Below are 18,070 nucleotides of genomic sequence, written 5' to 3'. Positions count from 1 at the left end.
CCCTGCAGTTGGCGTAGATAGGCTGACAATGATGATGATGATGATTGTGAGCATGCTTGGCAGTACACTGAGACTGGAGTACGGAAAACCATTTTCCTACTGATTTAAAAAGAAAAGCCACTACTTCTCCACACTAAAAAGAGTATACGAAGTAATAGATTTTCTATCGACTGCATAGCCTGCATTTCTTGTCTTTGAAATATGTGCGTTTGTTGCTTTTTGGCTGTTTATAAAGGGTTCTTTTTTTGGGGGGGGGGGTTCTGATAAGTCACAGAATTAGAGCCATCTTGGGTGGTTTATTTTCCATCACCCTGCTTGTGCAAATGCATCTAAATTGCAATGTTTTGAATGTAATTACCGTGTGGGCCTGGTGCTAAAGTTGTTGCTATGGAACCAGGTAAAATGATCACTCAATGATCAGTGTGCTAATGCTTTGAAGTGAGTGAAGAGTGAAGAAAGTTTTGGGTTTTACTCAGCTTCAGAACCACAGGCAGTCAAGATGTAGGTGCAGGTTTGGAGGAGCTTGGGTTTGTTTGAATACCAGTATATCTTGTGGGATGCTGCTTAGAAAAAAAACATGTTTCCCAAAGGACTTACCTGCCACTTTGAGCTGCTCGGAAGTACTTATTGGTGAGTCGGATTTTTGAAGCATTTTGATACGTCACACGATACACTCCATGGATATACGAGGATTGAAATGGGGCATATATGACATTTGTGTCATGAGCAGTGAGTTTCTTAGTGACTGTGCTATGACTTATGACTATGTTTTATGACAAAGTCACTATGTGTCCCTTGAGTATACATGGTGTTATATGAGATATATATATATATATATATATATATATATATATATATAAACACAGAAATAAGGGTTGGCAGTCGAGAAAACCTCGGAAAGCAAAGGGGAGGATGTGGTAGATCATTGAAACAGATTAAGAATTTGGAAAGAAAGAAAGAAAGTGAAGAAAAAATGCCCGCCAGGTGGGATCTGAACCCACGACCTCCAGAATACCGGTCTGGTGCGATAACCACTACGCTACCGGCGGGGCGATTTTCCCATTCACTTTCTGGGGTATTTATGTTAGGTATGTTTGTTTCCTGTGCTTGGGGGTGGTAGCCAGCGCCATTCGGACTAATCGGGGTGAAGGGGACCTTCTTTTTAACCCCCGGGTCGTGACTCGAGTGTCTACGACATGTCCAGAGTGGTCGACCAGCTTTGAACCCTCTTAAGCTCCCTTTGGCAACAAGACTGCCAGAACAGAGGCCCTCGCTATGCATGTAGCGAATCAGAATAGGAAATGAGGGGCTCGTTGAAAATAACACAGAAATAAGGGTTGGCAGTCGAGAAAACCTCGGAAAGCAAAGGGGAGGATGTGGTAGATCATTGAAACAGATTAAGAATTTGGAAAGAAAGAAAGAAAGTGAAGAAAAAATGCCCGCCAGGTGGGATCCGAACCCACGAACTCCAGAATACCGGTCTGGTGCGATAACCACTACGCTACCGGCGGGGCGATTTTCCCATTCACTTTCTGGGGTATTTATGTTAGGTATGTTTGTTTCCTGTGCTTGGGGGTGGTAGCCAGCGCCATTCGGACTAATCGGGGTGAAGGGGACCTTCTTTTTAACCCCCGGGTCGTGACTCGAGTGTCTACGACATGTCCAGAGTGGTCGACCAGCTTTGAACCCTCTTAAGCTCCCTTTGGCAACAAGACTGCCAGAACAGAGGCCCTCGCTATGCATGTAGCGAATCAGAATAGGAAATGAGGGGCTCGTTGAAAATAACACAGAAATAAGGGTTGGCAGTCGAGAAAACCTCGGAAAGCAAAGGGGAGGATGTGGTAGATCATTGAAACAGATTAAGAATTTGGAAAGAAAGAAAGAAAGTGAAGAAAAAATGCCCGCCAGGTGGGATCCGAACCCACGACCTCCAGAATACCGGTCTGGTGCGATAACCACTACGCTACCGGCGGGGCGATTTTCCCATTCACTTTCTGGGGTATTTGTGTTAGGTATGTTTGTTTCCTGTGCTTGGGGGTGGTAGCCAGCGCCATTCGGACTAATCGGGGTGAAGGGGACCTTCTTTTTAACCCCCGGGTCGTGACTCGAGTGTCTACGACATGTCCAGAGTGGTCGACCAGCTTTGAACCCTCTTAAGCTCCCTTTGGCAACAAGACTGCCAGAACAGAGGCCCTCGCTATGCATGTAGCGAATCAGAATAGGAAATGAGGGGCTCGTTGAAAATAACACAGAAATAAGGGTTGGCAGTCGAGAAAACCTCGGAAAGCAAAGGGGAGGATGTGGTAGATCATTGAAACAGATTAAGAATTTGGAAAGAAAGAAAGAAAGTGAAGAAAAAATGCCCGCCAGGTGGGATCCGAACCCACGACCTCCAGAATACCGGTCTGGTGCGATAACCACTACGCTACCGGCGGGGCGATTTTCCCATTCACTTTCTGGGGTATTTATGTTAGGTATGTTTGTTTCCTGTGCTTGGGGGTGGTAGCCAGCGCCATTCGGACTAATCGGGGTGAAGGGGACCTTCTTTTTAACCCCCGGGTCGTGACTTGGAGTTCGTGGGTTCGGATCCCACCTGGCGGGCATTTTTTCTTCACTTTCTTTCTTTCTTTCCAAATTCTTAATCTGTTTCAATGATCTACCACATCCTCCCCTTTGCTTTCCGAGGTTTTCTCGACTGCCAACCCTTATTTCTGTGTTATTTTCAACGAGCCCCTCATTTCCTATTCTGATTCGCTATATATATATATATATATATATATATATATATATATATATATATATATATATATATATATATATGACATTTATGTTTCAAGTAGGGGTGTGCGAATACCAAATAGTAACTTTCGAATCGAATATGGAGTCGAATTCGGAAAGAAAGCCGAATGTCGAATCAAATATCGAATACCAATTTTTTTTTTTTTTGCAGGCCTCAACTTTTCATAGTTTTTTGTGCAAAACCAGAAGCTACTTTGCATGTTCGGGAGACATGACGTTGTTTTTCAACCCGGAGAATGCACTTTTTAACTCGCATCAGCGGTACTCCGGGAATCCGGAGCGGGCACGATACGCATTTGGGGGCGTGGGGGGAATCGACTTGCACTGAAGTTGCTGTGCTGCAATCATAGGCGACGGCTGTACAGTGCCTCGTAACTCAGAAGCGAGCACTTTGCAGGCTTGAACAGTAAGACGCGAAAACACGGCACAACCACAATCATGTACTACGATGAGGCACTTCTTCGGAAGCACATGGGCAGCGGGAAGCGTGAATGGAAGGAAATCGGAAGGAAAGCTCACATTACAGTCGCCGTGCACATGCCCGTGCGATCCACTGTGGTCTAAAAAACAAGTAAACAGGCAGTAACCGTACACCAACCACATAAAACCAGCCACAACTGCAGTCAAAATGGCGGTGGTCTTTAGCGGAAGCTGCCCTAACACAAACATGGTCGCAGAATTCAAAATGGCAGCCAGAGTCGACGGCGACGGCACGAAAGAAAGGTCTTATCGATGAAATCACTGATTATTCAGAATAGCGCAGCAGGATAAAATTTACGGCCTCTGCAAGGCGCGCTCGTCGAAAGCGCGGTTTGGATAAAACTAGCCGAGCAGAGGTTGTAGCAGCAGTGCGTTAGCGTGCGCCGACGTCTCTCACTTTTGCAAAGCCCGGAACATTCGGAAACTCCACTCGACTATTCAAAAAGGCGAATAGTGGATATTCGATTCGCGAATCGAATTATTCGTGGAGGTACTATTCGGTTCGTATTCGAATACTTGAATATTCGCACACCCCTGGTGGCAAGTGCTCAGTTATGACTGCGACGACTTACGACTCATGACCTTACGCAGCGATCTTCAACGGCTTCTGACTGTGCTCTGCTACAGGTGCTGTCATACAGGGTATATATGACATCTATGTTAAGAACCTGAATTATGATTATGACTTAAGTTATGACTTCTCTAGTCCACTGAGTTTGTGAGGGGCGCACAGACGCGGTGGACGCACCGAAGTGTGTGTATGGGTATAAGCGACTGGAACAAACGTTTTAAACACTGTCCGACAACTCTGACACTCGAGAGTTTGCTCGAACTATTAGAGGACGCTCATTTTCTACAAGGCGAGTCAAAGGGGTATGTCGATTATTGCAGGCAGCTGCCGGCGCTTACGTCGCTGCAGGTGCTTCACATGCGCAACACGCAGCGAACGGTGATCAACACACCGGTCTCCCTGGACTCGTCAGCCGTGCTGTCTGGTGAGTTGATCGTGGATCAATCCTCCTCTGGGTAGGACTTTTACCAGTGGTTACACTCCTCTGCTGCTCTCGCAGATGTGGACTTCTCCCAGAATGGGCTGCCCCGAATACCCGACGTCCTGTACACGCTGTCGACGCTTCGGAGACTCAACTTGAGCGACAATGCCATTACGGAGGTTTCGCCCGTCATTGGAGGCAAGTGTGCCTGTGTAGAAGAGGAAGGGGGGAAGCTGAGAGTCCTAAGCTAAATGCAGGCAGGCAACATTGGTGTAGAGCCAAGTAGTTCAAGAAACTGTGCTTGATCTTATAATCTCCCGTTTTTCCGTGATTCCCTTTTTGCACCCCAGACTGCCTGCTTAGAAAAGAGCGTTTCAAGCTGCTGCTGCTGCTTGCCAAAATCAGTAGTGAGGTGGTGCCGTCATGCTGACAGACTCGAATGCTTACTGTGTCATGAATGCAATTTTGTAAATCATAGGTATCTTGCAGCAAACTTTGTAAAATGAAATGCAAAAAAAAATGATTGATTGATTATAGGGTTAACGCGCCGACACAGCGCAGGCGATGAGGCACGCCGTAGTGGATGGCTCCGGATTAATTTTGACCACCTGGGGATTTTTAACGTGTGCCGATGAAATGATGATGAAATCTCGTATACACGGGCGTTTCTGCTTTTCGCCTCCGTCAGAAAAGCGGCCGCGGCGGCCGAGAATCGAGCCCGCGAAAAAAGAAAAAAAGAAAAAAAAAGAGCTACCGACGTTTTATTTCTTCCTTGTGCACAAGAGCTGCTGCAGATATCACTGATACGTGAAATAGGTGAAGCCGGAGTGCTGAAGCTTCGCGAATGATATGCTGTGCCTGCTTGCGCAAGTTGTAGAGGGAAAAACAAATTTCGTAATGGCAAAAGTGTAGTCTAATTATGTTGGTGTTACTGTAAGCTGAAGAGCACAACCATTGTGTGGTCTTGTTAAGATTTAAGTGACGACGATAATGGTGGTGGTGACGAAAACGGTGACACTGCATTCGTATTTGATTTTGCAATCCCTCTCAATCCGAATTTCATCTTAGAAGTTAGATTCCCGACTTTAAAAGTGCGCTAGTTGGGGGAAATGTCTCGTTTGGGTGAGCTTGAGAATGGTTGTATTGCTATCGCTGGGCTGAAGCCTTTGTCATTTCACAGATGTGTGGAAGAACCTGAGGACCCTGAACCTGTCTCGGAACAAGCTCACTTCTCTTCCCGTAAGTAGAGGTGCCCCTTTTTGCTTCCGAGTTTAGCCGCATCACTAGCGATGATTAGCAGCCTATAGGGGGTTGTTTTCTGCTGGCGTGGCAAATGGAGCGTGTGGCTGTTGCCAGTGAAGGCATGAAGAGGGCGTGCAAAGCACAACACACAGGGGGATTACATGGCCCCATCAATTCCCTCTGTACAGGTGATGAGGAGACATCAATCACATGCGCTGTAGCGGTGTGTGCAACGAAAAGGTGCCACATGGATCGGCTTAGGAAGCCCGACTTTTTCGTTACGTTTTCTTTGCATCAATGGCATTAATTTTGTTCGTGTTATGTTTTGAAATTGAAGAATGCAGCTTATTGGCAGGAGCGCTCAAAGTGTGTGAATGTTCTCTGCTGCGGCATTCCTTCTCCTTGAGACAGTAACTTGTGGGCCCTGTGAGGACTTCATTGGGAATAGCAGCAGGTGCTTAGAAGGTAACGCAACGGGTTCCCTCAGGGTGCCTGTAAGGGTTTGTAACGCAAAAGGTTCCCTAACGCAATAGGTTCCCTAAGGTGTCCTTAACGCAATAGGTTCTCTCAAGGTGTCCGTAAGTGGGTCAGCTGTCACTGTGGGATGGTCACTGCTATAGGTTGCCGAGCTGCAGGTTTTCTTCTCTTTTTTTGCAGCTCATTTGTTGCCTGTAGGAGTTTGAGGAGCTGTAGCAATTAACAGCAAGGGTCACGATTGTACGCATGTGACGTTTATATAACTCACCCGTGCCGATTGCCGCCTTGTCAGGCGGCCCTGTGCAAGCTGACCACCCTGACGCGGCTGTACCTGAACGACAACCAGCTGGACTTTGACGGCATCCCGTCGGGCATCGGCAAGCTCCACAACCTCGAGGTGTTCATGGCCGCCCACAACAACCTCGAGATGATCCCCGAGGGGGTCGTGCGGTAAGCCTTGGGGGCCCTCCTTCGTTGAATGTACGCTCGGTGCAGCCAGCCGAGCTGGGGAAGAGAAACCACGAAGTAAGCTTCCTAGGGCGGCCAGGTAACGTCGCAAGCACTTGGCTTAGGCTAATTGCTAACGGCAGCGGTCGTGAGAGGAGAAACCGAGGAGCCCCGGAATAGTTTGTGGCCGCTATCCATCAAGTGCTGCTACCCTCTCCTTTGCTGTTGCAGCTAGGAAGCTTTGTAGGTCGCATTGGTTCTCATTGTGACATTATCTACCGGTTATACTGAGGGGGTACTCAATGTGGTACACACGTGGTACTCGGGTGGTACTTCACTCAATGTGACGTTATGTGGACGCTCGCCTATGCACGCCGCAATGGGCCGTTTCCCCTCCTATCAATATTCTTGCTTCGTGAGAGATGCGAGCCAGTTCTAGCGGTATTATGCTGTTTGGTTGCCTGCCTGTCTATTATCTGTCCGCCTAGCCCATTTATGTAGCCATCCATTTGCTAGTTAACTGGACTGAACCTAACCTAACCTAACACCACACAACCCAGTCCAGCTTATCCCATCCCGTCCTATCCCATAATTCCTAAGGGAAGAGAAAGGAGTTGAGGAAGGTAGGGGCAAAAAGTTGAACAGGAAACAAAGGGAATGGCAGAGGAGGAGAAGACTGCAGGCATGCACTGCTGGCAGAAAGGTCGTGTCAGGTGGGAGTGAAGGCGTTGCTAGAGTGTCGCTGAAAAATTCAAGAGAACCGTATTCTTGCGCTTATAACCTGCCCCTGTATATAATCTGCACCCCCACTTTGAGCCCGCTGGAAAAGGAAAAAAAATCGTGTGTATTGCCGGCACATTTGATACAGGAAAGGCTGCACCAAAGCTACTGCTCAAGCAACACATCACGTACTATGTAGACAGAAAAAGCATATATTTAGCAGGTAGAACACACTGACTGCAAGGCGAAAGTCACAATTCACTAATAAAATTCAGTTGTTAAAGTGCGCTCAACCTTGTTTTTTCTTCCTTGTCCTTGTGTGTTCTGCACAATCGCTGCCATGGAAGGCTTATACAGTCAAACTCCGCTACAACGAACTCCGCTACAACGAAATTCCCGCTTCAACGAAGGTTTTTTGATTCCCCGCCCGCATCCCATAGGCCCCAATGTATTAAAACTCCCTCCACAACGAACCACTTTTTTTATTGTTCTCCCGGTTCAACAAAATTTTCCCGGGACACAAGTCACTCGATCTGCAACGGACTGAACCACTCTAACTAATTTTGATAAGTTCTAACAATGTAAATTATTAGTAGCAACATTTTCTCCGAACATCCGGACATCGAGAAGCTGCCGCTTCTCGATGTCCGGATTACCGGCGCCGACGGCGCTCAAAAGCGGCGGCGGCGGCGGCGGAAAAGGAGGAAACGGCCGAAGCATGGGCAGCTCTCGAGGAAGCCGGCATTGTTCCTGAGAACGTAGCATTGAGCGACTACGTAAATGCCGACGCGGACGTGATCGTCTACGAGGAGCTGAGTGATGCCGAGATCCTCAAGAGTGCTCGCGCCGCCTCCGCCGCCACCGCCGATTCATCCGACGACGAAGAAGTCGGGCATGGTGTTCCGACAGTCCCGACGTCAGTGACCGCGTCGCACGTCATGGACTCCTTGGAAGTTTTACGTAGTTTCCTTGGCGCCCATGACGATGATGTCGCCATGGAGCTCCTCGCAGACTGTGAGCAGCGCATTCTCCCGTTGCTCGTGCGAACGCGCGAACAGTCAAAAATCAGCGATTTTTTCAAGTTTTGGAAATAAAATGCTCCCAGAGTGTCGTGCATATCCTGTGCATATCCGTGACCGCAAATTAAAATATAAACTCCGCGCTGTGATTTCACGATGCCTGCTTTTGCGCGGATCTCCACGAGTACGACGCGCATATTACAACGCTGGTCTAAGCGCCGCGAGATGCGTTGTGACCGAAAATTACGATATAAACTCCGTGCTATAAAAAGGGTGCTATTTTTGGCGGAGCGAGCTCCAAGCAAGTTGGCAACATTGGGGCGAAAAGGTAGGTGGGAGATTTCACGATGCCAGTTAGACGCCTGCCCTGTTTTATTTATTTACTGATTTTTCCGCGACAACGAAATTCTCGCTACAACGAAATTTTTCGCGATCCCCGTGAATTTCGTTGTAGCGGAGTTTGACTGTACCCCTGTCACACGGCAAATCTAATGTCATTCAAACTGAATGACATTAGCTGTAAATGACATTCGGCTCGGCCGTGCGGGTCTACACGGCGGAACAAATGTCATTTGATTGTGATAGCGGTGACGATTATAGCGAGCTTGCAAAACCGCAAAATTACATTTCAAACGCATATAGAATGTTTTCACACGTAATATTAAAAAAAAACGTAACAAAGGAATATTTTTTAAAATAAAAACAAGAAAACCACCGATTTAGGTGACATCAGTAGACATCACAAGCTGAGACAAGTCTGCAAAAAATCCGGATTAGGGTAGCGTGCGCACTGGGGACGAGATTTTCTTTTTTGTTAGTACTCGCTGGTCTTTCTTTATTAGAACAACAATACAGAAAAGACAATATAAGTTTACTGGCAGTTTTTAGAAACAGTATTCTTTGGTTTGTTACTGAATTTTCCTGTCTAGGGACGCGCTACTGCTGTCGAGGCTAATCATTCGGCCGCCAACTGAGGTGTAACTGAGGTCCGGGACCTCAGTTAGCCGGTAAATGTTATTCGCCTTGAATGTCATTCGGTATTCTCGTGTAGCGCCGAATTAATGACATTTAGAGCGAATGTCATTTGCTGTAAATGTCATTAGATCTGCCGTGTGACAGGGGTATTAGTCAGTGTGTAGGAGCGTCACAGCACAACGCGCATTGCCATGAAGCTGCACTAAAGGAAAAACCCCACGTATTATCCGCACCCGTACTTTGCCACTGAAATTTTCACATTTTTGGTGCGGCTTATACGTGCAAAAATACGGTATATCTCTCTCTCTCGTTCTCTCTCTCTTGATCAGTCAATTAGTTTTTCTTTACTTTTATGGGCTTTATGTGCCTTAACTATACCTGGGCTATGAGGTGTGCCATAGTAAACAGTTTCAGATTAGCTTTGACCACCTGGGGAACATGCATTGAAATCTCGACACTTCCACCTCTATCAGAATAAACGGCTGCTGCCACCAGGATCCAACCTGTATCCCCTGGCTCCATGTTGCAATTTCTTAGGCACTGAGCCACCGCACCGGGCACCAATCAATCAATCAATCGATCTACAGTCAAGCCCTGTTATAATGACTGCAGTCGAAACATGTGCTCGGTTAGGACAAACGAGTGCTGTGTGGCTGTTCCAGTATGGAATAAGGTAATAGCAGTATGTTCAGATAGAATGATTGTGCACGAGTCGGCAGCACTGGTACAGCGAATGCCCTACCTTGGCAGGCGTTTGAAGTCGCCACTTTTAACAGCTCTCCGCCCATGCAAGCAAAGGTTTGCTGTGCTGAAAGAAAATGTCAACAGGAAGGGACGTTGTGGGTTTCGGGTTTCCCCTGGACGCTGGGAGTCAGTGACAGGGTGTGCGCGACAGGGGAGATACGAAATACAAGAGACGTGAAAAAAAGAAAAAAAGTTTTCGACAGCTGAGCTAACACCTGCGGAGCACACATGTTTTTACCTTTTAGTCTGGCCTTGGGTAGAATGAGTGACAGGAGAGTTGTTTCGGTGTTTTTTGTTTATGGTATTTTCTAATTTGGCTAGGGGAGAAAAGAGCGTAGGAGCCAGACAGAAAAAGAAGAGGGAAAACATTTTCCAAGAATGTGTGACGTGATCCCAAAGTGCCTTGTATTCAGTTCTCGTATGACACTGCGACCTCCGATGGGCTTTTTTGGACACTGCAGCATTGTTTTCAAGTCACGGGAAGCGTGCCACTGCACTCGCTGCCACAGGGAAGTGTTGAAGCATTTCCGGAGCTTATATTGCTCTAGACATAACAATTTTTTTTTCTGTCAGCGGTTTCTGCGGAAACACACGTTGCGTGAGCAGCTCACCTATCGGTATGTTGTAGAGGCGTGCCCTTATTACTTGCGCGTGTAGGGAGGCAGGGTGTTAGTCGCGGTGGTTTGAAACCATTTGGAGCAGCCACGCCTTCCTGACTATGGAGATGTTCGGCCTCCCATCGCCTCAGCTAATGTTTGACACTCGCTTACACTAGCAGGGCGGGTCAAGATTCACAACCCAGTTTTCCCCCGCATTATCAGCTATTTTTTTCACAGGAGTAACTTTGTTTGCACCAAGAGTTTCCTTCCCGAAAGCGGTAATCAGCTGAGCTGCCTGTGTCATTCCACGGCTGCAGCTAGCGCGTCCTGTCGCCACTTGCCATGCCGCGCTTTGGAGTGTAAGAAATGCGCATTGCACTTATTACGAACTGCGGGCATAACGTCTGAGTTTGCTGTTGTAATCAAGTGTGCTATAAGTGGGCTTTGCCGTATTTATCTTTTTGTACGTCTTTCATTCTGTATTTCCCTTGCTTGTTCTTTCTTCCTTGTTTATTTATTTCCTTTCCTCCTTTCTTTCATTTTCTCTCCTCTTTCATTTTCTTCCTCATTTCTTTCCTTTCCTTTTTCTCTCCTTCTTTACTCCTGTTCTCTCTTCTTTCATTTTCTTCCTCATTTATTCCCTTTCCTTTTTCTCTCCTTCTTTACTCCTGTTCTCTCTTTCATTTTCTTCCTCATTTCTTTCCTTTCCTTTTTCTCTCCTTCTTTACTCCTTTTCTTTCTTTCCTTTTTCATTTCCTTTCTGATTTCTTTCACTTAATTCCTTATTTCTTTTCTTTCCTTCCTTCTCCCTTCCGTCTTTTGTTTCCTTCTTTCATTTCTTTCTTTTCATTCCTTCTTTAATTTTTTTATTTCTTTCCTTACCTTTCCACCTTTGTTTTTCTTTTATTTTCTTTCCCTCTTTCTTTTTCTTTTATTTGCTTTCTTATTTCTTTTCTTTACCTCTTTCTTTTTCCTTTCTTTCCTTCGCTATTTCTTTCCTTTCCTTCTTTTCTCATTTTCTTATTTATTTCCTTTCTTCCTTCCTTGCCCTCTTGCTTTGTTTCCTTTTTCTTCAAGTTGCACTTGCTTTTCGAACTATGCTGAACGGGAAACGAACCAATGCCCCGTCAGGTGCGGGCGGCTGAAGAAGCTGGTGCTGTGCCACAACCGGCTCATCACGCTGCCCGAGGCGATCCACCTGCTGACGGACCTGGAGGTGCTGGACCTGAAGGACAACCCGGACCTGGTGATGCCCCCCAAGCCCCTCGAGTGCCAGCGGGGGGCCGGCACCGAGTTCTACAACGTCGACTTCTCCCTCGGCGAGCAGCTGCGGCTGGCCGCACCCACCGCCCAGATGCCGGCGCCCAGTGAGCACGCTGTTTGCAGCGGTCCACGACGCGCTTGTCTCTACGTGGCAGTTTTTATGTGCAGAGCACTTTAGGGGCTCGCCTTGTCGTCGTAGCTCGCTCGCTGGACCCAAGTAGAGCCACATGGTGTTCCGTCCTAGCTGCTGTCGCTGCGGCGTAACCCAGAGGCTTCGAAAGCCAAGTGGTTTAAATAGCCATAACTGTTCGAACCTCATGAAGCGCTGGTGCTTCTCATACATCTATCTCCCCGCTGTTTAGCGCAAAGAAAACTGCAGGTACATTTGAGGCAAAATATACGTAACTAACCGGAAGCGCCCACGTTCGTTTAGTTAGGAATGCTTGTTGGGTTGGTTTTAATGATAGTAAGCAAAAAAAGTGGCAGTGCAACGCCGGCACGTGCGGGAAGAAAAGCAAGCACAAAAGGAACAGAACTCCTGCTGGCGCAGTTTCAGGCAGGGGGCACGTGAGCACTGCGAAGGCGGGACATTCGAAATGCGTTGTGTGGTAGCAGTGAGCGGATAACGGCACTACAGCCCATTATGGTGAATCACTGCTCTGCACTTCCGACAGCTTTCACATTGAGTGGAATGGCTTTAATTTTTGCACCTCTGGCGTTCGGCTGTCGTAACGCGTAAAAGTAGTTTAGAAATAACTACTGTTGTGCTACTTTGAACTCTTCAAGCAACGGCATCAGTCTGTTGTGTTTTGCTGAAAGGACACTAGACACAACCAGAAAGTTGGTTTCTAACGAAAGTCTGACTGTCCCATAGCCATTTTAGCGATGATTCGGCGCTGAAAGATGCCCTAATTGCGAGAAATCGCTAATCAAATGCTAATCAAATGTGGTGCAAACAGCGACTCAGCTGCTATTTGCGTCACGGTAACTGGAAACAAGTGAGGCAGCGGTGATGTATCGCGGTATAGAAGCAACCGAATGCAACGCAGTCACGTACTGAGCAGTTTGGTCAGTTCCTGTAAAATCAGTCGTGCTTTCCCCAACTTCCAAGTCTTTTGCAGCACCGATTACTAAACAAAATGTTTTTCATAGGACCCGTGATCAGTATTGACGCTTTGTTGAAAACAAAAACAAAAAATATATTGTCCTTTTGAGGCCCTGCAAATGTAGGCATCGAACCAACCGCTTGTGCGTAGCTCGCACGCTTCCTCAAAAAGTGGTACCGCTGCCAAAAAGCGGCATGGACGAGTAGCGCCATCCAGGGGCAGCCAGGAAAGATGTCACGCACGTCAGACCATTCAAGCCCTTCTGGTGCAAGTTGCGCGGTATAGCCATTGGAGGTGGCACCCGTCTTGGTGTTTTCACTAGTTGCTAGCTTATCTTAAAAAAGAAGCTACGCATAAGAGTGGTGTATTCGTGTTCACGGTGAGCTAATCTATTGATCTAGAGCAACTTGTATTTTGACTTCAGTGTCTCTTTAAGCGTCGCTGGGTAATCGCACCATGAATAGCCTACCGTATTTATTCGAAAATGGGTCGAGCACGAATATAGGTCGACCCCCTAAAAATTGAAGTTGCCGAAAAAAAAATAATATATTCGATTATAGGTCGACCCATACTTTTAAGAAAAAAACTTGAGGAAACTTTTGAAAACTCCCATTTATTTACAACGCGGTCACCTCACTGGTCGGAGCCACACACTGCGTCGTCGTCGGAACTTGCGCCGCAGTTCATTACCCACCCCCGCCCCCGACTGGCTTTGAAGGCTGAACGGCCAATCCCGCCTCGCAGCGCTAACTGTTGAGCTTTGGTCTGAATATCTTCGCAGGACACTCGGTGTCCTTTCGCACGCTCCTCTTCCACGTGCAGCCGGAGTTTTTTCTCGAGAGCATCGTGCCTCCCACCACGAAACGCACGACGCAGTCCCCTACAAGCAAAAAGTTTGTCGTCCCGCTGTTTCCGCCATCCCCTGATCAGCTTTTCATTAACGACTAACTCTCGCTGAGCGGCGCAGTTGTTCAAGTTCTCAGCAAACAGGATCACCCGCCGCTTAAAGTCCGACGTGACATCGCGAAATGCGCACGAGAAAAACGTTGTGTGCGGAAATCACAACGAAGCAAACACAAAGAAAGCGCATGAAATGGAGAACGGGAGATAGTAGAGACAGCGAGCGAAGCAGGCAACGCCGTTCCGTTCACGAGGTGGCTACGCTAGGTGGCGAAAGTCACCTTACCCCCACCTCGCGCTAGCCGCTACCGCGGCTCCGAAGACACCAAGCCAAGCCAATCTGGCTCTCTACCCAGTACGTAAGCTCGCTCGCATGCTCGCTTGTGTCCGGTTCGGCCGCAGGTAATGCTCGATAGCCGGCTGTGGGTGGTTTTCTTACGCTGATTGTTTTGTTATTTTTTCCTTTATTTTCTTGTCTGTCTTTGTTCTAGATGCTCCGCGCTGCCGCCTCAAATTGAGGAGCGCCGGGCGCGACGGAGAAACGGATCGCTCAGTGCGCTCGCCATTTTTGATCACGACTATAGGTCGAGGTTCTTCGGTCACGATTATAGGTCGACCCTCAATTTTTAAGCACATTTTCGGAAAAAAAAGGTCGACCTATATTCGAATAAATACGGTACAGCTTTAGCCGATAATTTGGCTGTTCATTCTCAGTGGTTGGATAAGCTTAGATAGGTTGATGATGATGATGATGATGACGATGACGTTGACGATTATGATTTTCAGCGGCTGGTTAGAGAACAGGAGCCCGTTGCTGTAACACTGTCACCAGGCTTGGTTGCGAGACACCAGCAGCTACTTGGCCATGACAGTTGCTCACTCTTTGCAATTGTGAGCCACTGGTAGCATGCTGCTGGTCCCAAATGAATTCCAAAACTCAAACTCATTTAAGTGAGTCGTACTTCACAGCTAGCGTGCATTGTGACACCCCCCCCCCCCAATTTGTGATAGTAAATGGGATCTTTCCGGGATCGCATGAGCTGAAAATGTTTTTTGCACGCTGACAGACGTTGTGCTCTCACAACAGGTCTTGAATTTTCATGCGCTTGCGTCTAGCAGCGCAGGGTAGTCTTTGGTTTAACACGGGTCATCAGGGCAGCTTCTGTACACCTCAAGACTGCCTCGCTCATCTTACTGGTCCATTTCAGGGTAGCCCTTTTAATTGCCTTTGGCTTCATTGTTTTGAGATGCGTCAGGAAGCAGTCAATGATTTGTCAGTGAGAGCTGTGAGAGCGATTGCTTGGGTGAGTTGGTGTAATATGATGATACAAAGCTGATATAGCTGACATGACGATATAGTATGATGATACAGAGCTCTTGCATTGTTTTTTTACTGCTGTCCGTGTTGTAAGCTTGCACTTTCCAGAAACACGATGATGATAGCTGACATGATGATATAGGATGATGATACAGAGCTCATTTTGCTGTCATTCTTTTACCGCTGTCCCTGTTGTCCAGAAGCATGATGGTTATGATGATGATGATGATGATGAATTACATTATGGGTTGGGTGTCTGGATAAGTGGCTTTCGCCCCTACATCCCGCCGTGTTCTGATGCAGCGCCCGTGAAGGACCCGATAGCGCGCAAGATGCGGCTGCGTCGGAGGCGAGAAGGAGAGGCGGACAGTGACCAGGCCAAGATCCTCAAGGGCATGACCGACGTGGCCAAGGAGAAAGACCGCCGGTCGGGGGGAGGGGGAGGAGGAGGAGGAGAGGACCGTGTCGACTCCCTCAAGTGAGTCGTCAGTCACACATACAAGTGGCTCTGAACTTAGCACCTGTTCACTACGAGAGGTGGTGTTAAGCTGTGTCTCACGGGAGCACATCTACAGCTGAACCTCGTTATAAGAGACACTGATGTAAGAGACAAATGGGTATAAGAGACACTATTGACCCACATGGTTGGCTGCCCTATCTTTCCCATTAAATCGACCTCTTTTATAACAGACATCGGATGTAGAAGATTGGTTATAAGGGACAAGTCATCCTTGAACTTTAATCAATAATCTCGCTTGTAATAGACATTTTAACTTCAGACACAGTGCCACCAGTCACTAATTGCAGTTGCTTCCATCCTGAAAGCACAGGTGGACGACAGACGCCTGCAGTCGCTATTTATTATCACTTCAGCAAACACACAGTGGTTCAGCCAGGTATGAAATGACGATGAGAAGCCCTGCCAATGGAAATGCAACTTACAGAAGTGGTTGAAGCTTACTGCCATCCATTGGATGGAGCGCGATCGCACATGCGGGTTCTCCCACTGGCATAGCTCCCAATCAAAAAGCATCGCAGATATTGAGTCCTGCAGGCATAATGAATAGCCTGAGCACAAGCGGAAGAAGCTGTGCGCTCCGCCTATTCATCAGGCTTGTGAACTCAACATGTACGATTCATCTTCCACAAACGAGGAAAGAAAAAAAAGCTTGCAGAATCGGTTGTAAAATATAGTGTAAATACAGTCATGAAGCAAACAAAGATTCAGAACTGTTTCATAAATTCTGGGGGCCAAACATAAATTAGAATGAATCTTTTGAAACATGCTGTAGCATTCTTTTGAGCTTGTTTTAGTCATAGGGTGCCCACATTGAACTAGGGTCTGATTAGTAAGTGAAAACATGGTACCCTGCTTATAAGAGACATCTCGTATAAGAGACAGAAACTGCTCCCCGGTACGTGTCTCTTATAAAGGGGTTCAACTGTACTTCGCATGGTCATGTGTACGATTGCTTGAATGGAAAGCTCAGTGCATAACCCGTCTGTTTTCTCGCACACTTTCAGCTAACGAAGTAACGAAGCTTTTGTGGTTTCAAAGCCGCTCTTCTTCAAGATTTCTCTTCTATTCTGGCTTTGTGTAATTCCAGATCCTTGCACAACAAGGCCACGGGTTCTTGGCTGTGTCACTACCAAAATAAGAAAGTGAACCGTTTACAATGCTTTCTACTATGGGAGTGACTGCTGTGGGAGTGCTGGGATGAAATTACGCCGCTCCTTCACCTGTGCAGGCCCAAACGATGGGACGAAGCGTTGGAGAAGCCACCAATCGACTACAGCGAAATTTTCGAAGAGGATGTTGGACAGATGCCCGGTAAGGAATCCCCTCACTTGCCACTTTTAAAAACTGCTTTGGTGCTGGCCTCTTCAACCCCATGTATGCAGATTGCTTGCTCTGAGCAGCTTTGAAATTGTGAAGATTTGGTCCAGAGTGCATTTCGTTGTCAGCGCAAATTGTAATTTTGTCTTCTGGCTTGTGGAAAAAGTAGGACTACATGTGTGAACGCCTGTGTGAGCTCATAAGCACAGTGTAGACCATTTATAACGTAACCGCTTATAGTGCGGGACCGGATATAATGCGAGTTTTTGTGACCACTGGTTTGCCTCCCATACAATTCAATGCATAAGCATACTGGTTAAAACATAGTTGCCGGACGCACAATACCGTTTATAGTGTGGTTTTATGGGGGTCCGCCAATCGACCGGTGCAGCTGGGGCACTGTTTTAAGGTCGCAAAAAAGAAAAGAAAGGGGGAATCGGCAATCCGATGCAGTGCATGTTCCCTGCTCTCCTGCAACTCAGACACAGAAAAAAAAACAGGCTCCCATTAGTTTGCGTGTTCTGTTTGCACTCGCGTAATGACCATGACTGCTGTTGCTCTTGGCACACCTCTCGGGATAGTGGACCCTCACGCGTGGTAACATGTTTTTATTAGAACGTTGGGTGGATAAGAAACCGCCTTTTCCCTTTTTGAACATTTGGAGAGAGAGAGCCGTAACGCTAAAGGTTTCCATCGCCTGTACGTTGTTTCAACGCCTTCGGCATCACAAGCGCAAGGTGGGGTGGTAAAAAAAAAAGAAAGAAAAAAAAGAGAAGAAATGCAGCTTGCGTTCTTACCACGTTCTCCCTCCTGCATAAAGCCCGGTGCTTAAGCTGGGCTTTTTCCCTCTCTGCTGCATCCGTTCTTCAAGGCAGTAAAAAACACAGATGTAAAAAAAAACAAAAAAACGGTGTTTTTGTTTTTAAGTGATGTTTGTTTGAGCGACGATAAACAAAAAATGATTGAAAGGCAGCTTTTGATGTGGTTGGATTCGCGCATGCTTTGTTTATAGTGAGGCTACCACTTATAGTGTATATATTTTCGTGGCTCCCGCGACATTCATTATAAACAATCTACACTGTATTGGGATTGTAGATAAGGTAGTATGCTGTGACTCTGAGCTCTGTCTTCAAAGGCGGTCAACTTTGCCGT

The 18,070-nt window shown here is 47.1% G+C and overlaps 1 protein-coding gene across 2 annotated transcripts in view; it reads left to right on the top strand.

Moving 5' to 3' along the window:
• Flii (FLII actin remodeling protein) overlaps positions 1–18,070 on the top strand; it is a 59,312-nt gene that overhangs the window by 13,980 nt on the left and 27,262 nt on the right. For both annotated transcript variants that reach the window (XM_077670754.1, XM_077670753.1), the window contains 7 exons: positions 4,171–4,274; positions 4,350–4,469; positions 5,452–5,510; positions 6,283–6,440; positions 11,626–11,861; positions 15,385–15,559; positions 16,830–16,912. In XM_077670754.1, the coding sequence (XP_077526880.1) occupies positions 4,171–4,274; positions 4,350–4,469; positions 5,452–5,510; positions 6,283–6,440; positions 11,626–11,861; positions 15,385–15,559; positions 16,830–16,912 (935 nt within the window). The remainder of the gene's footprint in view (positions 1–4,170; positions 4,275–4,349; positions 4,470–5,451; positions 5,511–6,282; positions 6,441–11,625; positions 11,862–15,384; positions 15,560–16,829; positions 16,913–18,070) is intronic.

The sequence above is a fragment of the Haemaphysalis longicornis genome, unplaced genomic scaffold (genome assembly GCF_048455015.1).
Source record: "Haemaphysalis longicornis isolate Haplotype H1 unplaced genomic scaffold, Haemaphysalis longicornis Haplotype H1 scaffold_5, whole genome shotgun sequence".
NCBI lineage: Eukaryota > Metazoa > Arthropoda > Arachnida > Ixodida > Ixodidae > Haemaphysalis > Haemaphysalis longicornis.
Note: the sequence above shows the minus strand (reverse complement) of the source record. Positions and strands in the feature narration are given on the sequence as shown.